The following is a 27,705-nucleotide window of genomic DNA, read 5'->3' as shown; positions in this document are numbered from 1 at the left end:
GCAAGTTTTCTTTAGGAAGCCTCACCAAGTCTTCCTGTACCTAAAGCATATTCCATATCCTAGCAGGTTAATGCATTGCAGGAATTTCTACTCTAAGTGCGAGGTGGCTGCGATTCTCTATATAAAGGGCAAAAAACCTTCTCCATGTTCTTTGCAAGAATTTCAAATGCTGTAGGTCTTCTCCTTTTCAGGCCCGTGTTTTTTTCTCCATTTCAACAAAATTGCTAAACCTTAAAACCTTACGTGCAGATGGCTCCTCTGCAGCACAAAGGCAAGCTGCCTTAACTTTATTAGCAGGGACTAGATTTTGTCTCACCGTTGCCAGGATGAGAGCTTTTGTCTACAAAGAGAAGAGTAGGGTAACAGAGATGCATGGACATATAATGGAGATTGAGAGTTTATTCATTAGTGATTTTTTTTTCTCAAAAATAGTAATTTTTTTTTCACAGAAAAGGGATGTAGAATTAAATTTTAAAAAGTATTTGCATAGAGAAATTTCAGTTCTAAGGAAAAATTAAAACACTAGACTCACCACCAAGATAGTCTCTTTAAAATCGTTTTCCCTTTCACCCCTTGCATCAAATATATTCCTTGTGAGCACCATTCATATCCTATAGCATTTACTGTGTTTTTTCATTCATTCCTAAAAAGCTCATATTATGGCCAGACAGATGTTAAAAGTAAAGAAATCATGCCTTTTATGGTGACAAAAGACATAATTTTAATAGGCATTGAACACCTGTAACTACTGCTGACACCTGTTGAAATGAAACATCAGGTCGTGAGCATCTCTGGAAGTTTCTATTTGGTAGGAGTGGCAAGAGTTTAGCCCCTCTCTGGTGGCCTAATCTGCCAGGAACAGTTGCAGTCTGTATTGCATTATAAAAGCTCACTCAATCCTCGTGAGTGAGGACTGCTAACCCAGAGCTTTAGGGAGGAGCCATGAGTTTTGTGGTTTAAGCTTCTTCAGCAAGAAGTAAGAGGAATTTAATAGACAGCCTATGGCACTTAAGTAGTGTACAGTACACTACAGTTTGTATAGGGTATGTTTTTTCCACACAGGCCCTTAAGGAATTTTCTATTTTATAATAGTTAATTAGTGAAATACCTTTTGCTAATCTTCAGTTTCATCTCTCTCAAACATTTGCAAATGCTTCTCCATAAAAGAGGTAATTGCCCAACAGTTAACGCTCTACTGAAGTTACTGTTTGCTGAAAAATTACTTACAAGAGCACATGGATGGGAGATTGGATGCTGCTGAGCGATGGCACTAATGCAGTTTCGGAAAATCAAAGTAACCAAAGAAGTGGACTCCATGCTCCACTCCTGGAGCTGTTCATCCTCCAGCTTAAATGAACAAAGCTTTATTCAGATCAATTTAGCTCTGACTCAGTGTCCAAAATCAGTCTAAATGATTATGCATAAGCATCACTGTAAGGTGCCAATTTTGTGTAACTGTGCCAGTGATGATAAAGTAGAATAAAAGTCCAAATGTGAGTAGCTATAAATAATTGAAGGGAATAAAGCTGAGGCGTGGAAAGACTGGAGGTGCTTTCAGCTAGTTAACCCGCTGAGAATTTGGTTTCTTATGCTGTCTATCACTTTTCCTAAGTTTCCTCTTCAGGCTTACAATGTGCTTAAAATCAAAATCTGGTTTTAATTAGCATTGCTAAGGTGGCCTGCAGGTCCACCAAACCCCAGTAGGTGGACATGGGCAAATTTTTGCCATCACTGAACCACTCAGCAGACTGGAAGTGTGAACTTTGCTGGAGTCCCTGATTTTCATACCCTGAAGATCCTGTGAAAAGACCATCATCATCATGTCTGATGTGCTATGACAGCAAAGAAGTGGGCTGCAAAGGCAATACAACTCTCTTCCCCTTGGGAAGAGGTAGGTTATATGGCAACAGGTGTTACCAGGCATTTTTATCTTGGATGGCCAGGCTCCTGGGCTTTCTTATAGAAAATACCCTTTCGTGACAACATCCTACATTGGCTGACAACTGCTACAGTCAATTCCTGGCAGAACAGTGAGAACTGGTCTCCTGGAAGTTAAGTATTTGAGGCAGGCACAGGCCAGTCAGGGCTTGGCAGCTACAACGGGGTAAGTCTGGTTACTTCATCCTGGACCTTGTTCTAGTGGTGGGCTAAGGAAATATTCTTATTGCCAGAGACAGGACAAAGCAGACTGCAGGATCGAGCTTCCAACACTAGTGTCTTTTTTGTCTTATTTATTTTGGGTTTGTTTTGGCGCTTGTAATAGAGATGATCATCCTGAACAGAATGTTAATTCATCCCTGCAAAAATTCCAGCTTGCTTTTGTTTGTGGTTTGTGTGAATCTCTCCCTGCACTGAGGAAATAGATATTCATAGGTCCTAAGGCAATTTGTTTTCAGGGAATTATGTGACCTTGTAAAGTTCATGAAATGGATAGAGTTCTGATTTAGTCCCATGATGACATTTTACTTTAAACCGTAGAGACAGAGCTTTTTATTGTGCTTTTCCAAAATAACGAGTTGCACTTCAGCAATATTTAAAAGGAAGCACATGTGGGAAATCTTTCACTGCAGACTGAATGGCAGAGGAAAATTAGAGGCTCAAGAGGGAACCAAAAGGCCTTATAGCAGGTATCTATACAGAAATAGGTTTCCTCTTTTTATTACCTACTACTAAATAAATAAAGACTCATGTTAATATGGTTACTTTTCCCAGTAAAGAAGTTGGCCAGGTCTTCAGGCTTAGCCAGTCTGATTTGTGTCAGAGAAGGATGTTGATAGTGATATGGGGGTGGTATTACAGATAACCCTGAGATATAGAACCAAGGCTGCTGAATTTTGTTTATTCCTGAAAGACAGGGACTGTAGCAGGATTTTTAAAGTGACAGAACATTTTTGAGGAAACACAGCATAGAGCTGTATGAAGATGTTCTATCAGCCTAAGCCACTTAGAAAACTTTAGCTTTGTCAGCAAGAAGAGGCAGGTCTACTAAATTAATTGTCTTCACATGAATGGATGTTACTGTGGAGGCACATTTTTTCTTGAACTAAGTACTACAAATATTTATAAGCATTTAAAAATTTTGTTTATTAGAAATAGAACTTTGTTCTAATTCCTACAAGTATGGAAACTGTAAGATTAGTTGGTAGATACTGGAACACTTTCAATGTGCACAGAACAATGACATTAAAGTATTGGTAGAACATCACCTAAAATAGGATAGAATTTTCTCACCAGCACTGTTTTCCCTTAATTTTTTAAGCTTGTAAGAAAACAAGTAATTCTACATGTTTGTATGAGTCAAGATAGAATGTTTACAACATTTACATTGTCAAATACAATGATGGCATTTTTACAAGCAAGGTTGGCATTAAATAAGTAAAGCACAGATTTTTTTTTTGGTGCCTTTTATTGTATGTTTACTTTTGCCTCTTTTATTATATATACTTTTAGAGGCAATTCAACAGTGGGGGTATTGTAGAAAGCCTTGTATACTAACAGTAGACAACATGAAGTAATGGATATCTCTAAAATTAACTTCTGAACAACTACCTTTGTGATGAAAATCATCTTCACTTGTAAATGGTTGGTAGGTCAACACAGGCTATTGCAGAAAGCTAGGAAATTGTGCATTTCAGCTTTATTTTGCTGTAACTTACTGAAACTGGGACAAAGAAGCTTGGCATTGGGGCACTTGGAACTGAGCAGCTTCTAGTTGCTTTCATTGCCACCTGACTACAAAGGAATGTATAATCCCCCAGTGATTGTCCTGGAGTTCTTCTCTGGCTCTGCAAATGCAACTTGAAGTTTGGCTGGCTGTGAACAGTAATAATCCTTTGGCTGGATGCTTACACAGAGCACAGCAAAGTTTTAAGTTTTAAACTCTTCACGTAATTTTATTTTCTGAAGACATTCGCAGAATGGAAGCATCTCCTTGCTGTGAAAATTAGCCAGTTGTCTTCAGAAAACATCATCTTAACTTAAATGTATTAAACTGTTGGATGCAGTAAATTCAGAGTGTCTCTCCAGGATCTTCCTGTATCTGTTGCAAATTGTTATGAACTATAAAAATTACCTATTTTTTTTTTTTTCCCTTTGTGTCCACACTGAGCTCCTTTAGAAGGAGATCATGTAGTCTCTCAGGGCCCGGAGGAGCAGGCTGATCGGTAGAGGAAGGTATGCCAGGTCCTCAATGAGACCACCACCACTTTTCTTATTGCTTAAAACCATACTCATGCTTGAATGTACATGTATGTAGAAATACAACTCTCTGTCCATGACTGAAGAAGAGCAGAGGAGGTACAGTGATGGAAACCAGTCGCCTGACAAGAGTTTGGATTGCCGGACAGGTTCACAGTCATGATGCAAGTCCAAGGTCAAGTTGACAAGGCAAGGTCAGGGCCTGCTCACTGTTGTAAGTCTATAAGGCCTGTAAAGTCACAGTTATAAGGGCTATTCCCACTATCTGTGGTAAGTGTGAATTTTTAGCGCAGCAGGAATCAGACTAACTGTGCATCTCTGAAAATACACCCTAAGCTTTTTAATGGTGTCCTGGCTCTGGCCAGGCCAGAGTTAACCTCCCCAGGCAGCCAGCCCAGGTGAGCTAGACTAGCCTGGGCTGTTTCCACGCCACCTGACATCACTTCTCCATAAAAGGGGCTGGTTGGGAAGGAGTATTTCTGGATGCCTCCAGGGCAGTCTGAGTACAGCTGGGCCCTTGTGCTGGCCCTTGTGTTCTGTAGCACTCTGTGGTATCCTTGGATTGGTAAGGTACTCTGTTATCACTGGGTGGCTGTGGGCTGTTATTGTTCCCCTTTCATGGTGATTTTTCAGTAAACTGCCCTTATCCCAACCCAGGAGGCTCTGTCTGTTTCTCTTCTGGGTGTGAGCGGGAGGCATGTGGTGCTCAGCCATTGCTTGGGGCTGACCCACCACAATGGCCGACTTAACACAGTGATCATGTACTGATGCTTGCATTTCAGGAGGTTATTTGAGCCCTCAAAGCTGCAGTATTTTATAAATTTAAACCTTATCAGTCATATCAGTTTTGAGGTTTAAGAGTGAGTATAGTTCTAGTTTTGTCTTTGATATTGATACTTATAGTGTTGTTATGAACTTTGAGATACATTGATAAAATCTTGCCTCTTAATATTATAGTTGAAACCAGGAGAGTTTTAGAGTACCAGATATTCTTTATATACTCCATTTATAAAAGTAATAGGTGGTTGGCTTCTTTCCAAGTAAATTGTGGCTATGTGATAAGAACATAATTAATTAATTTGACAGTCTTCAATTTTTATATTTAATTAGTTTGTTATTGTTCAGTTTTACTAGACTTTCATGCAGTATATGTCATTGTTTCTTTAAAATCTTTAATATTCCTTCTTTGTGATAACATATTCTCACTGAATATCTAAAACAGTGGAAGAAATGTATTTTTTTTTCAATAACGCAATTCTTTGGAGAGAGAGAGAATACTCTGCTGAAAACCCATGTGACCAATGTTGTTTTACCACTGCGTGTAAATAAATATATTTAAATCCTAATGGATTTACATCCTGTGGACGTCTGTCAGATTTGGTTAAAATAAGCTGGTGAAGGTAAAAGTTAATCAGGAGGAAGAAACTTTTAGTTTGACAAGCAGAGACCCAGAAGCAAGCACCATGGTTGCTTGCAGCTCCTTTCCTTAGGAGCCTAGAAAGAATGCAGAAATGTTGTGAAGATTAATCCATTTTCTGGCAGATGTTCTAGCCAGAGGCGGGTGTAACAGGACAGGGTTTGCTGTTGGCTGAGAGCAGCTGTGAGACAGGGCAAATGGGGAAAGGAACTTGACCAAGAACCTCAGTGTGTCTGTGGTGCACAGAGCACAGGAGATAGAGGGCTTTGTGCTAACTGCACCTGACATGGTGAGTGGTGAGTGGAGGCAGGAGCGCTGAGATGTCATGAAAAGCATATGTAAGGGATGCGTTTTCATGGTACCTGGCAGGCAGGAGTCTGTTAGCAATCTAATCTTTTCTCTCTGTCTGCTTTTCTTTTTTTTTTTTTTTTTTTGGCTAGTCCTTCTGGCAGGAGGTCTCATGAGCTCTTTGGAAGTGAAGTTTGCTTGTTTTCATTACTTATATTTTTTGTGAGCTTGTTCAGTACCAGCTCTTGTTGTTTGCCTTGAATAGTTTTCTGTATAACTGTTCTGGAGGGCAGACAGAAGCACACTTCAGGATATTATTTCCCCTTGTTTTGTGAATAAGTGAGTGCCAGTCCTATGTTTCCTGTGCTGAAGCACACCAATATTGTTGTAACCTCTTTTTACCTGAAATTAAGTTTTAGAGAGCCTTCAAAGTATTTTGAGATCTGGTAGTGAGGGGTTTATTTTCTTTCTAATGGAATATTTGGAAAAATGCTGGTAGGTTTTTGTATGGTGGGAAGCAGTGTACTGCCAATGGTGGGAGCTGCACACATATAAAGTTGCCTGAGGATCTGCTTCTGTCTAATCTGGGTAATATAAGCCACACTTCCCTGATAGAAGGTATTTCAGTTATCAGTCAGCAAATTTGCTATCGTTTACTGCTGGCTGCGAAGGCAGAAAACTCACCAGGAGGCAGGGTGAAGAAGAGGATCCAGAGAAGCTGATTAATATATTGTCTGAGCTGCCTATCATTGGAGCCTAATAGGTAACCTCCATTAGAGCCACAGGCTAACCTCCAGCGGCACCACTCCTTCCCTTTCCCAAAGGACTCAGATTTCATACCCATTCCAACAAGAAGATAAGCAGCTGAAAAAATTGGTGGCTGTCAGTGTTTTTCTCCACTGCGTTTTTACATATAGAACAAATCAAGTGCCTTATGCTGTGAATTGCAGAACCAGCAACACCATATGTACTGGCATGATTTCTGCAAACTCTAAAAAGGAGGAAACATGTAGGTATTGTGTTGGGAGTGCTACTCATTATATAGCCTTCAAGCTGGTTTGCTCTAAGCTGTTATAGGTGGTAAAATTGCATCTGTGGGAGAGGTCTTTGCCATCAGCCTGTTGCTCATCCAACTGAGGTACTGGGGGACAGTTTATGTGCAAGCTCCAAGTAGGAGATGCCATGATGCTCACCATCAGGACCCTGCAATATTCAGCTTTTGTACTAAGGCTCTATCCTTCTACTAAACCCACATTTATGGGATAGCAGGAAACAAGTCTCTTGTTTGGCACAAGACAGTGTAAAGCAAAGCTTGGGAAACTTTTGCAGGAAATGAACTGTATCTAATCCAGTTTGATATAGTAGACGGCATATTATTAAGCCAAATCACCATGTTTATCCCTTTTTTCTTTGCACCCTTGTCCCTGAAGCCAGTAGCCTTTCCTCCTCCAGGCAAGCTTTGGAGGGGTTTATAATTGGAGGGATCAGGAAACCTTCTTGCTGTCCCCTCTCCCCTTCCACCCTTGCTGCCTCCCAAGTTCATGGCAATACTTACTGCTGAATAAGATGCAGCACTCCATTAAAACTCAAATCACTGAAATAATGAACTGGAATAAATTGCCAGGGGCAATGTGTGTTTTGTTAAGATACCAGAAAAAAAATCCATAGACCAAGTCCACAGGGGCCTGGACTTTGCATTTACTCCCATCAAATGCAAAAGAAAGGAAAAACAGCACAACTACTAGGAGGCTATCCTAATTTTATTTTGAAGTTTCTCATATTTTCATACTGAATCAACTTTTCATCCAGTTTTATGTTGTGGGTTTTTTTCTGGCAACTTTTTGTCATCCTCTTTCTTTACTTCTGGCGTGATGCTGGTGAGCTGAAATGGTAATTAGCTCCCTGTCAGGACAGCTCAAATTTTGCAATTTATTTTTGCTTGTCACCTGTTGAAAAAGAACTGGAGATTCCTTTTTCAGTCAACTAAGGAATCCATTAGTGACACAAAAGCAGCAGCTGCATCACGGCAGGGATGCACAATAGTTCTGTACATCACTTACTCTTTATCTGCTTCAAGACATCAGTACAGATTGTTGCCTTTAATTCTCTGGAGGGAAAAAAGAAGTCTGTATAGTCCATAACACTCAAGTCCATAAGAGCAGCTTAAAATCAGCTGCTCTCTTTTTTTTTTTACTCCTGAAATGACATTTCTTATCCCTCAAAACCTTATTGCAGGTTTGATTGACAAACAAACAGAAAAGTTGTACAGCTAATGTGTAGTCCAAATTCAGTGCTGCATTGCTTAAGTTTTTAAGTCTTAACTTTATCAAGAAGGTTTAGTAACCCAGTGGTAAATCAGGCAGCTTCTCAGGATACTTGCAAGATCTGAGATTCGCTCAGGCTGACTTGGCTGAGAATTCAGGTTATAGTCTGAAGCCATAATGGTCTTTTTGATGCAGAAAAAGTGGCAGCAGCCAACGTATTGGTCATTTCTTTCTTTATCCTCCACTTGTTGTAGCACAGCCAGAAACATTGCAAATATAAATGACGGGGTTGTATTTCAGCTTTTGTCAAAAGGAGCAAGAATGAATAAAAATAAAAGCTGTAAGATGAAGATGATTACAGCCAAGAAATCTGAAGAATGCTGTGGTCATTTTCTAAACATTTTTTTTTTTTAATTCTGGTCTCTTTATGCAGCATCACACTGACCTTTGGCAGGGTACTCCCTATTGAGACAGTGTTTTCACAATCTGCTAGCCTCCTTTAGTCTTTGCCAAGTGCTGGTACTGATGGGTTTTCAAACACCCTTTCCAGTGATGGAATTTCATATACCCTTTTCCTTTGCTTTTAGTCCTTTCAGAAAAAGTACTTTCTGTCCTGGTAACCTGGTAACATCGGCAGCGCATGCAATGTGGTATGTTGAACTAATTGCCAATTAAATAATAGGGAAGGCCAAGATCTAACAGAAAATCATTGTGCACAGTTCATTAACTGCATTTCACAGAACCAAACTCATGCCACAGGATTTTTAAAAACAGGTTTAAGGAATGAACAGTTTCTTCCTTAATACTGAATAGCCACAATACAGAGCAGAATAGAAAGATATTCAGACTGGCAGTTTCTGAGACTTTTTACTTCTTCGCCCCCACAGAGCCCCAGGTAGATACCTGTACAATTCAGAAACTTCTTCAGATTGCTTTATCTTCTCTGTGGGGTGAATGGCTTTTTTATAGAAAAGAGACATGGGGAGTCTTGAGGATTAACAGTACCTTAGTACTATGTGTAAATGCACCTTCTCTGATGTTCATTTTAATAAACCAGGAAATACAAAACAAGACTGAGGAAAATACTGCAGATGCCTTTCAGGCAGTTTTTAAAATATTTGAGTGGTTTCACAGAACAATTGTGAGAATAGTCAAAGTACCAGAAAGAAAGTATACCTTATGGTAAGGGGTGCACACCACAGAGTATTTAATTTACAAAGATTCAGCTATTAACTGCAAGCAATGGTAAAGGGCTGTAAGAGGAACTTTTGTATAGTAAAAAAAGGTATGACAAGGCTGGTTCTTGATGCCAGACAGATTCAGACAAGAAATGGAGAGGGTGTGCATGTGTTCATCAGAATGGGCTTGAATATAGGTAAAAATTCACACACACACACACTGGTACACCCTACAGCCCCCCTTTCCCCCCCTCCCCCCCCCCCAAAAAAAAAAAAAAAAGGCATAAGAAGTGAGTTATGTTTGGGGAAGAGTAGAAGTTTTAGAGAATGAACACTTCATCTAGAGCAACAGGATTTGAGAAGTCAGTGGTAAATATACTGGTGGGAATGGGTGAAGTACTTAGAAAAAAGTAAAGGAGATAGATACCAAAATAAAATTTGAAAGTAGTACTTTTATAGTAGATCTAAAAGCTCATTTTGAAAACCCTTACCTTTAACATTTGAAGTGTTGAGATAAAAATGTTTCAAAATAAGTTTTCACATATGGTCTATTGAATGAACTTAAATTTTACCATGAAGGATTATTTTTTGAGATGATCAGTGATATCTAGCCATAATACATGGAGATATATTTTCAGTCTTGCTGGTGTTGGAATGCCAAGTAGCTGCTGGTTCTAAGGATCTTTTTCATGCAGGTAGTTTTGTTTCTGTGTGAATGGAATGTCATTCAAAGGATTCATAACCCAGTATCATCTCAATACCTTTTGTTATTGATTTAGCCGCTACCAAGAGGGTTTTTTTTTACAATCAGTCCTTTCTGTATTTTTGAACTCCATCACAGCTTTGTTTACAATTTCCATGGCTGCTTGTAGTATACAAACATGAAGTTCTAGGTTGGAGGTTTTTTGGTTGCTAGGAGCAATAAAAATTGCTGTTCACTAAAATTGTCTGCTCTGAACCTCACTGGAACCTAGCAGTTTAATTTGTGGTCTAACAGCACTAAAAGGAGGTGGTCTGAAAGAGAATAGAACTGGAGGTTCTGGCTTTGGGAACAGGTAACAAGGCTTGCCAGCCTGAAAACACAGGATCCCACTCTGAGGGAACGCTGTGCCAGAACATTATCATCTGTGTTCTTTCTACAGCTCCAGTTTTTGAAATACTGTGAGAGCTCAGAGGTAGCTCTGTTAAGTTTTGACCAGCTGCCTCAGTGCTTTAGTCCAGTACTTTACACCTTGTGAGAATGTATTTACTAGTTACTGAAGTGTATTCCTTGCTAAAGTTTCCTATAGCCTCTCACTCCAGAACCAGTTTCCAGCTTCTTGTTTTTATTATGCCTTTCTCTAATAGGTTAAAGAACCCTTTTTGTTTCCAGTATTTTCAACCCATACTTAATGTCCTGTAGCCAGGATATTCCTCACTTGTCTCTTTGGTATGCCAGACAATTGAACAAGGAAAGTTCTTGCCATAAGGCGTTTTCTCTGCTTTTTCTCTCTCTGTGTGTGTATGTGTATTTATATGTCTCTGTGTGTGTTTGTATATATGTGTATTTTACATCTCTCCATGCTTTTTTCTTTTTTTAAAATGTCATGATTATTTACAGTGTTCCAATCTGAGCTGTGCCAGTGCCAAGCAAATTTGCTTATTTCTAACGAGAAAATTCACATGATAACTGTACTCCCTATTCATTTAATTCCTGAGGGTCACACCGTTCTTTTGGCAATAGCATTGTCCTGGAAACCCCAGCTAAATCGCTTGTCCACTGTATCCCCAACGTACTTTTCAGAGTTTCTGCTGTCCAGGGCACACCCATTCTGGTTTATGACCTCTGTAATTTATTCCTTTCTCCTCTGAAGGCTGTAGCTTTCTAAGCATCGAGGAACACTGTGGCTGCTTTGTTCTTATTGTTAATTGTGTTGTGGCTGTGTTTTTTTTTTAAAGCAGACTTCTTCATTAGCAAGTATAGAAGGAATGATTTTACATTTATTTCCAAATAACAAACATTATTGCGCTGAACGTGTCAGAAAACCTCCTGTGAAATGTAATTTGCTTTTCCATGACCTTCCTTTGCCATTTTTAGATGGGAATTGCTATAGACTTCAGAACTTTAGTTGTAGCGTGCAGTTATGTGCCTGCCTGGTAGTACAGAACATCAATGAAGTTTTGAAAGAGAAGATACCAGAAAGGAAGTTTCCTACATCACAATAAGCCTAAAATATAGTCTCAAAAAGATACTTTGAAGTGCCTTCTGGAATTGAAGGAAACTTTACAATGCCTGCTGTAAGAGGCTAATAAGAGCTTTCAGACTCCTTCCACCAGGGTTTTCTTTTAAGATCTGTCCTGTGTCCATTGGGAATTAAGGAGAGTGGTGGGTTATATACCACATAAAGAATGAAAAATGAAATCTGAAAAAAATCAGTACCAAAAAATTCGTGGTTAGAAAACTAAATAACCCTTTAGAATCATCTTAAAGATACAGACTCAGTTTTGAATACGAAGTTATATGAAACGCCTCCAAAATACGTACAGATTTTAGTAAAATTCATTAAATTCTTTCATACCAGCAGATAATTACTGCCAGATAATCCTTCTTAGAATTTAACAGAATGGGTTACTTGGTGATGTGATGCCAATGTGAAGACTTAAGTGATTTGATGTCTTAAGTCTAATTTTGACACTAGTTTGTGTAGCTTTGATTTCCAAACATATTGCTTTGTTCTTAGTTTAGCATTAAAAACTTTAGATTGTTATGGTTTTTAAATTTTCTCATGGCTAATGGTTTGAAGTGACATTTATGAGGCACAGGTTGAGTCACATTTATTTCACAGCATAATTGAGACTCGGACCTCTTGCTGTTGATGACTTAAGGCTATCACCTGACCACTTCTCTCTGTATTTAATTCAAATGCATTTGGTTTTCACCATAGGTTCGCACACTTCACAGGATAAATACAAATTGCTAAACTCAAGCATCTTTATAAAAAACACTAGTGATGTGTTAGACCAAATAATCTCTAGATGTGCCATGAAGCGTAAAATAGTGATAGTAAAAAAGTTGAGTAATTAATATCATCATCTGACCCATTACAAGTATTATTTTGTGGGTTTTTTTATCTTGCACATTAGTAACTGGTTTCTTGAAACTCTGCACTGCAAAATGAACGTCAAAACAGAGGGCAATCAATGGGAAACAAAGGAAAGGAAATCTGCTTTTTCATACTTTTGTGTGATGTCATAAGACATGTAGGCAAGTATCAAGTGTATTCTCCACATAACTTACAGGAAGATTATAGCAGTGTGCCTTTAATTTCCTCAACTGTAATCTCTAGTGTCAAATTTGATAGCATACATGAGATTTTTGTGTGTATCAATAAATCCATTCTTGACTACGTTACAGTAGTTACAGGCAAAGGAAGATTTGCCTGTGTTGAATGGGAGAAATTTAGTCTTTATTCAATTCTTATGTACAGCAAAGAGGTAATGTACGCTATTTATCAGTTCATTGCTGATGCTTGGACTGTCATTTGCTCTTTTCCACCCACGATAAATGTCTGTAGAGTTCAGCTTATAAACAGTGGAGTAGCCTGCTTGTGCCAAGCAAAGACACACCGCAGTGCTCTAAGACAGGAAAAAGCAGGAAGGAAGTTTCTTTGTTAGGATTGGTTTTAAAGTTGTCTTTGGTACATGCTCTGCTAGGGAGCTGGTGCCTCCTGGAGTGAAGGTTGCTCCATGTCTTCTGAAGTTCATCTTTTCATGAAAATCACGTAAGACTTTATTCCCACAGAAAACCTAACACAAGTTTCCTCTCAGACATCCAGCTTTCAACATTTTTTATATCCTCGTGTCTGATCTTAATTCTGTTTCTTCTCTTAGAAAATGTAAAGCCAGACTTAAATTTGTAAAGTAACAGCTTTGAAATGCACACACCAAAATGATCACACAGAAATTATTCCTGATTTCCTGGTACTGGGGTCCTAAATCATCATATTTCTATTGTTCCACTGCGTTCCTACTTAAATCCTTCAGTCCCCATATGCCATACTGACAAAGCACTATTCTCTCTCTCTTTATCATCTCGTTTCTCCTTAAGAGGCCTAAGAATGATCTGCAAAAGTTTGGACTTCAGATCCTGTGAAAGCTCACAAATACTGAAATTTTAGCTCTCCAAAATGGCCAATACATTTCTGTGATTACTGTAAAAGAAAAGTGAGATTGTAGCATTAAAAGAAACCACTGAATCAGATTGTAATGTAATGTAAGATGCCATCTCTTGGGTAAGGTGATACTGGCTTATTGCCAAATTTCAATATCTTAGAAAAGGAATTTCCTTTCTAGTTACACATCAGTACAGAAGCTATCTGTGCTGTGACCTAGAGCTGCCCTGTGTTAATGAGAAGAAAAAAGTGATATATAAAACTGTATTGGAAAATGTCTGGTGAGTTCAATAGCAATATATAGCAATATATAGCAATAATTTTGCAGGCACCCCCATTAGATTTTTTCCATGTTGGAACTGCAATGAGAATTAGAAAAAAATTCACATTACAAGGAGACCCCAAAGTTCTCTGAATGTTTTAGAACATAATTTACATTACAGTACCAATGCTGTACACTTTAAAAATGATTTGTAATATATTGAGAACTACAAAGACCAAATGACCAAATTTGTGTTGCTATAATGAATCATTTGACAGATGCATTAGCAGACCACAGAATGCAATATGCAGCAGGTTTTGGTAGTTATAAATAGCAGCATCTTTCACATGGCCTTTTAAAATGTACTAATAATGCATGCTGGACTATGTTCTCATTGTATCTCCATCAGTATAAAAGCAGAGAGATGCCAATGAAGATAATGATGCTATTTCAATTTCTGATATTGGTTACTGTGAGTAACATTTTGTTCTTCTCTTTTCACTTCAGCTGTACATCAGGGAGGTAATTTTACCCTTTTTTTTCCCCAGATAAATTGAATGTGAAAGGTACCTTGCATGCCTCTCCAGTTAAATTAGTTCAACTGAATATTTGAGGCAATTAAGAAAAGTTGAGCACTTTGGGGAAGAGGTCAGGGGAGAAGGACAAATCCAACTACAGTAGAATGTGTGTAAAGTTAATAGATTAAAGCTTCTATAATTAATTTTCTTTAAAGACATTAATGTGTAGATATTCCTGATTTGTAGATGCACAACCCCCTGTGGCAGGGGTGTTTGACTAGATGATCTTTAAGGTCCCTTCCAATCCAAACCATTCTGTGAGCCATTCTGTGGGTGCAGACCTTCAGGACCAAACTGCTCCTGGATGGTCCCCCATGGAGTCACAGGTCCCCCCTGCAAACCTGCTCCAGCATGGGCCTCTCTCTCCATGGGCTACAGCTCCTGCCAGGAGCTTGCTTGCTCCAGCATGGGCTTCTCATGGGGTCACAGTGTCCTTTATGTGTCTTCACCTGCCCCAGTGTGGCATCCTCCATTGGCTGCAAATGGAATTTCTGCTCCCCATCATCTTCTATGGTCTGCAGGAGGACAGCCTGCTCCACCACGGTGTTTCCCACAAGCTGCCAGGGAATCTCTCTCCTCTGGCACCTGTACCACCTTCTTCCCCCCTCTTCACTGACCTTGGTGTCTGCAAAATTTCTTGCATCTTCTCACTCCCTTCTCTGGTGGCAAAAAGCATCCACTTGCATTTTTTCCCCTCTTAAATATGTTATTATAGAGGTGCTGTGGTGTTGCTGATGGGCTTGGCCTTGGTCAGTGGCAGGCCCAGCCTTGAGCCCAACTGGTGTTTACTCTGTCAGGCCTGGGGGAAACTTCTAGCTGCTTCTTGCAGAAAGCAACCCTGCAGCCCTCCTCTCCTCTGCCACATCCTTGCCATGCAAAACCACAACACAAGCCAAGGCAATGGGCACATTTGAACTGTGTTCTGTTCTGGAAAGCAGGAGCTGTAAACACATGAATCCCAACATTACTGCATACTACATATCATACTGTCAAATGACAGGCTTAATCAAAACAGATAGGGTGCATGTTTTGAAAAGATTATCTCTTTCAGATATACTTTACTGCAGTTTTGATTATGCCTGGGTTTTTTTCAGGAACTCCCAAAAAGGGAAAGTCCTTGTGTTGGAGACCACATGTACCTTGATGTGAATGCTTCCAGGTCCATATCAGCAATGCAGTATATACAGAATATCTCAGCAGACCTGTAGGCAGTTGTTTAATGGAGTCTGTAGAGACTGTTTTATTGCTTGGAAGAATGTGGAGTTGCAAGATGTTATGACATTGCTTTGCAATCAATACCTTCTAAATTGGAAGGTTATTTTGATTTCTTGGCGTATCGCCATACTGAAATAGCATCTGTGAAAGAACACACTCATATGTTACATTCAACTGAATAGTTATCAACTAAAACATTTGTAATTATTTGAAATTAGTCTATTGGAAGGCAATTACTTACTAATTCAACTTTCATAACTAAAGAGGAATGTCTCCCTTTGTGGCTGAATTGCATAAGCTGTATTTATCTACATATTGAAACGCGTTTTTCATCATAACAATATGAAATGTGGAACAAGATCTCAAAAATGGAATTTTGTAGGCTTCAAGCCTGATGAGTGCCTCCAGTTGTTTTGCTATGTGTGTTCAACCTGTATTTAAAGTGTTTGCAGACACTTAGTAGACCAGGCCTTTGGCTCTCAAATGTCTCTTTGGGTTTTAATTTAACATTTTCTTGTTAGTATTTCGGAGTAAAAAGCAAAGCAGAATTATTTGGATGTATAAAATAAAGTGCTTCCTATTCCAACTTTATTTATAGACCTGTAAATTACTTAAAAGTGATCTTAAATGGTTCTCTGGTTTCAGTCATTAAACTGATTTGTCATACTTTTTATAATCTTCTACTTGTACTTTATTTTCTATGCACAAACATTATTGCATTACAAAGATAAAATACATTTTCAGATGTATTGCACTGTAAAGATAAAACACTCTCACGCTCATGGAGCCAATCCTGAATATCATTGTACAAACTCTGGATGAGATGCATCTCACTAAATTTTTGGGTTGTTCTTGTTGAGCGTGCCAAATCCAGTTGCCTGAGGGAGGTGAGGCTGCCACAGCTCCCTGTGCCAGGGACCAGCCAGCAGTGATGCTCATCTGCTTGTGCAGCACATACATACATCTGTATGTGGTTGTCTATGAAGATCAACAGACAGAAAGCAACTGCAGTTGCAAACAGAGACATGCCCAACAGCAGCTGTTCAAGATTAAGGCCTGTTTGTGGAAAGCATGTGACTATATGTAAATGTAGACCCCTCCGGTAGCTGCCCTGAATCACTCAGCGTGTCCCAGACCTGCTTATGGATTCCCCAGATGCCCCCAGCTGCTCCAAGACCTGCCCCCAAATCTCTTGCCCTAACTGCTGGCTAGTCCAGCTTGATGTCCGCTTGCAACATGCTACCCACTGAAGCTATATAGTCATGTTTCTATTCCATTTTCCACAGTTGATGGCACTCTGGACACTTGGGCCCCGGTGACCCGTGGCTCCTTCTCCAGTAGTCAACACTCAGGACCACCCCCCCCACTCCAGTTGCTGCCACTGAAGGCACCTGGGCTCATTGGGTTCATGGTCACACCCCAGTGGCTGGCACAGGTGCCTCCACGTGCACACATGCACATAGAATAGGGAGCCCCTCACCTAGGGAATTAGGCAGAATTTAATAAGAAAAGAGGACACACTTTGGTGATCAGGCCAGAGAATTGTACTGAGTACCCACCTCTGATATGCAACTGAACCTTATTGCCCACTTACCATCCATTTTCCACCTTTATTCCTCCCGTCCACCTTGATTTAATCTAAGTATAATCATGGTATCAGTATTCTTTCTTGGAAGCATGGTAAGATGTGATTTCTGGTATCTCTGAGGTGTAGTGGTTTTGACTCTGGGATTCATCCAATAGCTGTTCTGATGGTGCATGTCCCCCTTTGTTGACTAGGTATAGGTGCTGTGTGACTCTGAGGCTCTACTGGGGTTGACAGAGAATACGGGCATGAAGAGTATCAACTGGTAACTTGCAGAAAATAAACTAAGCTTTAAAAAAAAATGTTTTGGGTTGGTTTTGGTGGTGTGAGCTTTTTGTGGCTTTTTGGTTTATTTTTACAGAAACTGTACTTTAGTTGTAGGCAATGAAAGCAACAGAAATTATCAACTGACTTTTAAAATCTTCGGAATACAACTAAGTCTAGCTCATGAGTATGTACCCTTGAAGAGCAGTCTTAAAACAGAGAATCTTTGAAACAGTGGATGGCCGCTCAAACCTGTAAAAAATGGATCTCACCAATAGCTATCCTGAAATGTGTAAGCCTAAAACCAAAAGGCACAAATAACACATTATTCCAAAATCCACTAGCAAATTCTAGTAAACATTGAATTGATTTTCCTTTTTTCTCCTTTTTGCAGCTGCTACTCTGGTTCGAACTGTTTATTCACAAGATGAAAGAGATGTTTTTAAGCATTCTCAACAGTTCCAAGTGATTGATGTAAATTTTAAAAAAAGCTACTCTGATTTAAAAAGAGTTGCTAGGAAACATGCAGTTTGAAGATGAAATCTCCCACTGAGCTAGTCTTTGGCTGTACAATAGGAAGTATGTTATAGGGTATCCTGAGTTACAGATTATATAGTTAAACTGTTAGATTTTTATGTATATAAATACATCTGCTATGAATGTATTGAATACATATGATTCATTCCCATATCTTCATTTAGCAATGAATAAGGAGGAATTACTAAGGGCAAGACAATGTGAAAATCAGATAGAAAATGCCAAGAATGCAGTAAGGATTGTCATGTAATATAGTTTCATTTTCTGAAACATCAAATTATTTTTTATAGAAAAAAATTCAATATGGTGTTGAGTAGTCTGTTCTTTTCTTTTATAAACTTTAATGAAATTGAAACTCCAAAAAATAACAATAACTATACTTTTTTTTTATTTTTATTTTTTTTTAGAAATTAATGGGTTTTGTCCATTGAAAGTTGTTGGCCAAAGTAACAAAAAAAAATAATCATAGATTCATAGAATAGTTTGGGTTGGAAAGGACCTCAAAGACCATTTAGTTCCAACCCCCCTGCCATAGGCAGGGACACCCTTCACTACACCAGGTTGCCCAGAGCCCCATCCAACCTGGTCTTGAACACTGCCATGGAGGGGGCAGCCACATCTTCTCTGGGCAACCTGTGCCAGTGCCTCGTCACCCTCATTTTCCCTGATACCTCATCTAATCTGCACTCTTTCTGGTTAAGACCATTACCCCATGTCCTATCCCTACATGCCAACATAAACAGCCTCTCTCCATCTTTCCTGTCAGGTACTGGAGAGCAGCTATAGGGCCTTCTCTTCTCCAGACTGAACAAGCCCAACTCTTTCTGCCTGTCCTCATAGAAGAGGTGCTCTAACCCTCTGACAGTCTTTGTGGCTTCCTCTGGAGTCCCTTTAACAGCTCCAAATCTTTCCTGTCACAGTTCTTTAGATGCTGCCCAGGATGCAGTTGGCTTTCGGGGCTGAAAGTGCACATTGCTGGCTTATGTTAAGCTTCTTGGAGGTCTTTAAAAGACGGTTAGATGTGGTGCTGAAGGACATGGTTTAGTGGTGGTTGACAGGTTAGGGTGATGGTTGGACTGTATAATCCAAAGACAGTTTTACTATTCTAGGCTACCAAACCGACTCCAAGTCCTTCTCTTTAGAGCTGTTGTCAATCTGGTCTCCACTCCCAGCCTGTGTTTGTGTTTAGGGTTGCACTGACCCATGTGCTGGACCTTTCACTTGACTTTTTCTGAAATTAATGTTGTTTGCATGGGCCCATCTCTCAAGCCTGTCAAGGTCCCTCTGGATGGCATCCCTTCTCTCTAGTGAGCTGACCACACAACTTGCTGAGGGTGCACTTGATCCCACTGTCCATGTCACCAACAAATAGTGCCAGCCTCAGTACCAACCCCTGAGGAATGTCACTTGTTCTGCTTTATCACAGGAAAGAATGACTAGTTTTAGTAATAGATATTTATTTGTATTAATGGCTTATATATTTTTTCATGCTGGTTTTAGAGCCTTGGGTGTGTACAGTTACCTTGTCATCAAAGGGAAACTAATTAGGCTTTAAAACACAAATGGAAACTACTAGTTAATTATAGGAACCGAGCAGTATGCGTGATGCTTCGTGCTCGGCAGGAGTTCTGTCGACTTTTCTTTGCTGATTTTTTTTACCAGGCAATCTTTAAGCAGCAAAGTCCTTACAGCACACTTTCAGCAAAGTCTGAACGTTGCCTGTGAATTATGGCAGCAGCAAGTGATCTTTTTCCTAATTTATTACCTTAGAATAAAGAACAGCCAGTTACTGATCGAGCATAATGATATGAATAAGGACTTGGAGGACTGGCTGCCTGACCCTTTGCTGCTGACATGATGATTAAAGGCAACATTTAAGTACTGCTAAGGAACACTTAATTATCTGAAGGTATATAAAAACAAAGCCTTTTTGCACTGAATGACTCAAGAAAAGTAACTGAACTGTATTAATGCTTAATAGTAAAGCGGAGTTGTTATTACCCCAAATTAAGAAATGCCTAACCTTCCTGAAAAATATGTTTATAATGGCAGTACCAAATGGCCCTTCGTTAGAGAGACCTTAATTATATGTAAGACAAGATAGATGTATGACCACTGTAAACCCTTTTGGGGAGAAGAATTAGTGTTGATGCATAATGATTCTGTGGGTGCAAATAAGAAAAATTAGACATCTCATTAGTTACATGAACTATCTGAGAGGATAAAATCATAGAAATCCAAAGCAAAGAGTAGAAAAAAATGAAAATGGGATGGATGATGTAGCAGGCAAGCAAAGAAGGTCCCATAGGGCTTCTTAATTGCTTAACAAAAAAGTGCCTACTGAGCAACTGACTGAAGAAGTTAGTGATTCTCAGGGTCTAAGTTCTTTGATGTGTAAATATAAAGGAAGCAGGAGAGTTAAATTCATAGTGTGATTAACTACCAGCATGTTGTCCTACTTGAAAAGATTGTGCATTAGAAAATTGCCACATAAACCAGACATCTTGTAAAAGTGAAGGCTGCCTTTCAGATCCCTGGTACCTTTTCAATCTTACAACCATCTTCTGTGATTTGTCATATATTGGATGGTTTTATTTCTTGTTACAGGTGCTTCTCTCTTGCTTTGTAGTATAGGTGCTGTTGCTTTCCAATGTAAAAGGTGTGGCTCAAAACACTTCTGGAGAAGGAATTTATTGCGTTTTAGGTGCTTGATTCTTGGGGATAAGTCACAGCTTCCAAAGAAGGGGACAGGGAGGGGAAGAAGAGGGGAACTCTGAGCCAGAGTATATTGAGGATCATCAGTGTGCCAGGACATTAGATTTTTTTTTTTAACCATGTTGACATGTGAGTTTAAGTGGAAAAGGCAGCACAAAGAGTAAATATTTATAGAAGATTTTAAGTTTTCTATTGCACTCCAAGGTTTCCCAATGAAACTTGGGCCAACCTGTAACAACCCTGGAGTCCTCATCACAACTGAGACATTATTTCTTCATGTTTCCAAGTCAGTTTATTAACCAGAAATACAGTGATGATTGAATTGTCCACTGATGATAGAATAACTTATTAATTTAGCCTGTCTAAATACATTAATAAAACAACACTTTTATTTATATATCTATATATTTATTTATTTAGCACCTGTAACCACTAGGAAAAAAAATTAGTATTTGGGAGGTAAACTAGACTGTTCCTTGCTCCAATTTACTGGTTGGTTGTTATGTTATTTTGCATGTTGTCCTTGAAAGTGCAGATTTTGTTCAAGAAAAAAGTCTTATTTATGGACCATGAGATTGATTGGCTTCATAGCTGGCTTTCATTCATGTGAAACGGCAGGAATAGCTACATTTTTTAAGTTGGGTGATGTGGGAAATACTGGAAGGGGTTGGACCCGATGATCTCTCGAGGTCCCTTCCAACCCCTATGATTCTATGATTCTATGACTGCTGGTGACAGACTGTTCGGGCCAGTGGACAGTATTTGCGGACTGTGGATTTGAGCTTCCATTTCTGCTTGAGGTAATCTGGCAGGAATGAAGAGTATAGTTATAGAAATCAATGAGCAAAAGGAAGTGATGGGTTTCTGCAAGCCTTTGTGAATATAACTAAAGTCACTTTCAGACTGTAAGAACTAGCCAGCTAATGTCTGAAGCCATGCTATGAGAGCTGGCCTGGCTTGCAAGTTTACTTAAAGTAATCCCAAGCCATTGTAATGAGATAAATCTGTGCAGTAACAAGGAATTTGACTGTCACCACCTTTCTGGTTACAGAGAAGGCTCATAAATGCTAGTGGCTAAGGTATTGCTTTCAGAAGTAAATAAAGGGGTTGTAGGTGATGTTTGAGAAGCCAGATTTTTGATTAAGATGTATTGCCCTTTCTAATGGCACAGTCTAACCTAGAATGCCAAAAATTGATCACAACATTAAATTACAAAGACAAAAATAGAAAAAGACAGAGGGTGGTACACAAAATAATATGCAATACACATCATTATTTTTTTATGAATTCAAAATTCTAAATACTGAACAAGTAATAAGGTTTTTAAGGAGTTAGCTATCATAGCAAAACGTGCCAACACTTTTAAGAAAATCATGGTAATAAGCAATTAGGTCCTTACTGAAATCACTGAAAGAGCCTGAAGGAAAACCAGATACAAAACACTGATTAGGCTCAAGTATTGTGTGACTCCTAAGAGGCTATGATTATAACTTGACACTGTGTTAATTTACCCCTAAGTTATTGCAATTATACATATTCATGTTTTGAAAAAGGGTAGAGAAACAGAGATTTCTTATAGATTGTTGTATGTATCTATTTATAGTCCAATCTGGATGGAATCTCTACCAATTCTAAAACTTGAATATACCAGGAAATCAGAATCATGAAAAGCATTGTGATTTACCTTTCCTAGATAGGTGTACCAAGCCAGAGCTCCTAAACACTTTCCTTTGCCCCCTCTCTGCCCACTCAGTGCATGGGTTTGCTGGGAAGAGACCTGAGAGGATGTCGGGGGCTGATGCAGCAGTCATGCTGCTCCCACACCAAAAGCCTCAGGAAGCGAGGTTCAGGAAAGATATTTCCATGGTAAATGTTGAGATTTACTGACAGAGGCGACTGCTAATCCTCATGCACCTTCATCTGCCTACATGTGCTTTGCTTCCCCTCTCTGCCTTTCTTTTTGACTGCCCTTTTGGGTTGGCTTATTCCTTCCATCCTCTTACACTACACTTACCTGACCTGTCCCATAAGACATTGTTCCTCTCTGTGATGTTGAGTTCTGCTGCCTTGCTTCCTCTTCATCCTTTAACATTCCCCACTGTTGCCCTTTCCTCTGCCTTTTCCTGCCCTTTTTTTAATTCCTAATTGAGTAGATGATGTAGCTTATTTGCACTGATCTTACAATCTTTATTCAGCTGTCTTCCTTTACCTGCTGTTTGTACTTTCTTTTTGTGTCTACATTACAAATGCTTTATGTCCTTGTAAAATGATGATGTCATCTACATGTTTGGATTAAATAGGGAAGTGATGGAAAACACTGTCACTGTGTCTTCTCCTTAATGAAGGCCAAATCTGCATGAATAGGCAAGAAATCCACACAGAACAGGCAATAAAATGTAGACATTTACCTAAAGTGCATTTTGAGAGATTAAAGAATCCTTCAGTTTGGTAGTATAGAGAGGCAGGTCTACTCTTGTGTCCTGGGAACACCTCTCATCCTAATGAAGCATCACGAGACACTGCAAGCATTCAGAAGCCTTCTGGGAGGTCCCTGTGTTCAAAATTGAGCGTGCTTACAATTCAGCAGCCATTGTCACGGTTTTCCCCCACCTCCTTTGGGAGGAGGATCACACTCCAGACAGCTCACTGGAAGGAGTTATCTTGAACCTAGTAAGGCAAAGGACTGGCTCTTTGGGGAAACTGAGCAGTCAAAAGGGACCTAAATGTGCTAATGAGCATTAGATAGTAATTAAGCTTGACACAGTTGCAGTTAAATGCCTGCTTATTTTATTATGTATTTTAAAAATGTCTTACTCGTTTGCTAAAGTTATGGTGCTTTATTGTGAGAAGAGAAGGAGAGTGTACTGTGCAGACTAAAAGGAGTAGGTCCAGGCACGCCATCACTCTCTGCTTTTACAGGGGAGAAAAGTGAGTCGCACTAACGACTGTTCTTTTGTTGGGGAATGATTTTTCACTTGGGCAGCAATATCTTTCTCACTCTGTGAAGAAAAAAAGGTTGAGAGCTTGTGAAAGCAACAGAGGCAGGAGATAATGCCGCATGAGGACTGCAGCCCACAGTGCTGCCTCCGGCGGGAGCGCTGCTCCTCGGATACGCCTGGACTCCTCCTTGGGCAGCTGGGTGATAACATCGTGTACAGCCGAACTGCTTCAGACACACAGACGATAGATAACTTGCGTGCTGTCTCATCTCATAGCAGGCAGTTCTGCCAAAATTCAGCAGAGCGATGCGAAAGAGCCTCACTTCTTGTCCACAAGCTGAGATAAATCAGGAGGGATGGTGTGCTATATATATACAGAACCCACTCAGCCGAAAGAAGTGAGAGCAAGGAAAGGATTTTAATCCTGGCAGGGTGTATATTTCTGTATCTGAATAAAATAGGATATTTATAGCGTTTACTGACACAAATTTCATTTACTGTAATTTGAACCAGTGTTCAATCCATTTTCCCTTGAGCCAACAGAAGGGAATTTTTGGAGAGGTAGAGGACAAGGTAACTTTACAGACTCAAACCCTTGTGCAAAAAAAAAGAGAGGAGGGATCTTCTCTCTGCAGTGATGCCAATAATGTCAAAGGGAGAATGCAGGTTCTCTCTCTTTAGCAGTTTCATCTATCAGTACATTTGAACAGAGTTATTACCACCATGAGTTACTGTGTAATTACTGTTGTTCCCAACAGAGTTCCCGTTTCATTGCTGTTTAATTATGTGCATTATTTCAGGGTAACTATGCAATTTAACTCACGTCACTTGGAAATAAATGTTCCAGGCGAGGCAGTGTCATAACACAAGAAGCTTCAGAGCCAGGGTATGGTTGCTGGAAGAGTATACAAAGTCATTTGTTGATGTAGCCTATGGCTGTCTTTTGGAGACATTGTGTAGACAGTAGTTTATACCTTGGTCATTTAAGGTAGATGCCTGAGATAGTTGTAAATATCCTTTGCGTGACAAAATCTGAAGAAACTTTAGTGTCAACAGAAGCGGGAAGGTAAAGATGTTTAGTAAATTCTTCCCCTTGGATACAGTAAGCATACGCGTTTTTTGCCAACATAAGAGCCTTTTTCAGGAAATATTTCTACTTAAAGCTCGCTTCTGGGGACTGCTGTTTTGCTTTTCAATGTGTTTTTGGAGAGCAGCACAGAGGGAAGGGACAGCAGGTTGACCATGAGCCAGCAATGTGCCCTCGTAGCCAAGAAGGCCAATGGCATCCTGGAGTATATTAGAAGGGGTGTGGTTAGTAGATCGAGAGACGTTCTCCTCCCCTTCTACTCTGCCCTGGTGAGACCACGCCTGGAATATTGTGTCCAGTTCTGGATCCCTCAGTTAAAGAAGGACAGGGAACTCCTTGAAAGAGTCCAGTGCAGGGCCACCAAGATGATTAAGGGAGGAGAACACCTTCCTTATGAGGACAGGATGTCTCTCTTTAACCTGGAAAAGAGGAGATTGAGGGGTGACCTCATCAATGTTTGTAAATATCTGAAGGGTGAGTGTTGGGACTATGGATTTAGGGTCTTCTCAGTGTTGTCCAATGATAGGACAAGGGACAATGGGTGCAAGCTGGAGAATGGGAGGTTTCATGTGAACGTGAGGAAAAACATTTTTACTACAAAGGTGACAGACCACTGGAACAAACTGCCCAGAGAGATTGTGGAGTCTCCTTCTCTGGAGACATTCAAAACCCACCTGGACATGTTCCTGTGTGACCTACTCTAGGTGATCCTGCTCTGGCGGGAAGGTTGGACTAGATGATCTCTCAAGTTCCCTTCCAACTTCTAATGTTCTGTAATTCTGTGATTTGCAGAAAACTGATTTCATGAAAAAACTGTGATTTCAGGGTCATGGCAACTGAGTTTTGAGATTTCACCCTCTAAAAAAAGGAAAAAATGTGAAGCGCAACAGCTCCAGTAATTTCTGAGCCAAAAAGATTCTCTTGTGAAATTTCTTGCCGTTTTTCTCCACTATGAGTTTAATAAAACCCCCATGAATCTCTCTTCTAAGAAAAGCTCAGTATCTGCAGTATGTTCTGATAAATATCTTCTTAGGATTATTCTGAGGAAGAAGGGACAAGAGTAAGGTGCTGATGACCAAGATGTTCCTAGCCACCTCAGGGAGATACATGACACACGTACAATGAGATCTTAAAAAATTTGGATTTTGGAAAAAGAAACCAATTTAGTAAAAATTTTGACCTAGAAAGAGCAGGAGTCCTGGTGAAAGATAGAAGTCACTATTGGAGTGATCGGTACATGGTATGAGGTGCTAGAAAACAGTAGCATCAGGTTTGCATCCTGCACAGAGTAACAATGCAAACATGTCCTAGGGTGCATGGTACTGAAGGGTGCTCAAGTACAGATAAGCGTATTTTATAATGAAATAGTAACAAAATAAGTATGCTGAGAGGAAGGGAAAATATCAGCATGTGTCTGAGATATAACAATAAGCTTTGTGTGAAGGTCATAACGTAACCAATGCTATGGCAGAACCAGTCAAGAGAAGAAGTATGAACAAGATGTGAGGGATGTAAAGGATGCATTTATATATTCATGGCAAGAAATCCATTAAACAAAACAGAAAATTGCACCCTGCAAACATCGTGACGCATTGCCCTAAAGAAATAGTGAACAGCCACCAGCCAGCAACAAAAAGCTGGCAAAATGTCCTCATTGAAAGAAGTATAAAAAGGGTATAGAAGTATTCTGAAAAATATTAGCATATCCAAAAGAAGCTGCATGTTTCTTTAGCTTCGTTTTGGTGTGTGTATATATATATATATATATATGTGTATATATATATATATATATATATATACAGGCTGAGTTTCTGCCACAGGGAAAAGAGATAACTTCAAATATGACATTGTGATAACGACTATATTCAACACTGAAAAGGAAGCTCATTAAAATGAGTGCTGCTGTTCCAGAGGATCGTGATTAGTTTGTTGAAAGTTTAAAAGGAATGATACACTAGACAAATAAATGAATCCTGTAAGGGATTAATGTACTTAGTTTTCACTGTGGGTTTTTTTTTTCCTACAGAGAGAAATCATTAATTGTAATGTAGTGTTTACTAAGGTGAAGGTGGATAAAGTCTGAACTTTCATTATTTTGTTGCAAACTATGTATTATTTTGATTTTTCTGGTAAATAAAAACTGTGCTCAGAGATGGGATCTTGATATAACCCAAAGTATAGTTTTGGTTTAGCAAGATGAGTCTAAAAGACGATGTTTTATTTTAACGTTTACCAAATTTCTTATGTTACCAGAAAACCTGCGTACTCTTAAAACAGGAGATCATTCATTTGATGCAGCAGATTTGATAACGCATTTATTATTCAAAAGACTATCCTGTATTAACTCTGACGTATTCAGTTTAGACAGATAACATGGCAAGTTAAATGTGATATGAGATAAAGCCTTATGTCAGAATTATTCACTCCTTTTTCTTTCTCTCTGATCAGGTAATTTTAGCTCTCTGAATGCTGGTGTTGCAGGGCACAAGTCCTTTTGAGATAATGGCTGAACAGAAGATGATAACCATGTGGCTCTTCATCTATCATCTTATTACACCCTATTTAGTCCTCTGCCTGACAGGTGAGATAACCTCCCATGTTAATCCATTTAACTAACTGGTATCAGTTTTATGCATTTCAAGGTCAGTTATGCTGTTTTGTGTGTATTTAACTTTTTTCTGCAGATACAATGAATTACTATAAATGAATAATGAAGCTTTAAGGTAGTATGCTTGCTACAATGGAAGCTGTAATTCAAAGCTTGAAAAAATACAGATCTGGGCCTTAAATTTGTTTTTGTATTCTAATTCAGTATACAGAATTATTTCTTTCTCTAGATTGTGAAAAATGTATCAGCCACCTATTCGTGCACAGATGATCAACATGCTTAGATGAATGGAAATAATTCTCACAAGAAGAGACACTAACCACAAAATTCTGTAACATAGGCATAAAATTCATGAAATCCTACCAGCACAATATCGTGGAGTTCTCATAATACGGCGGGGAAATGCTGCATGGGCTGACT

The 27,705-nt window shown here is 39.3% G+C and overlaps 1 protein-coding gene across 1 annotated transcript in view; it reads left to right on the top strand.

The window, feature by feature from the left end:
• CNTN1 (contactin 1) overlaps positions 1 to 27,705 on the top strand; it is a gene marked incomplete at its 5' end in the record, with an annotated part of 143,240 nt that overhangs the window by 28,630 nt on the left and 86,905 nt on the right. The window contains 2 exon segments of the mRNA XM_084266510.1: positions 27,126 to 27,140; positions 27,144 to 27,258. Of these exon segments, the coding sequence (XP_084122636.1) occupies positions 27,126 to 27,140; positions 27,144 to 27,258 (130 nt within the window).

Source organism: Gallinula chloropus (assembly GCF_964237585.1).
Source record: "Gallinula chloropus genome assembly, chromosome: 1".
NCBI lineage: Eukaryota > Metazoa > Chordata > Aves > Gruiformes > Rallidae > Gallinula > Gallinula chloropus.
This window is presented reverse-complemented; position numbering and strand designations above follow the sequence as displayed.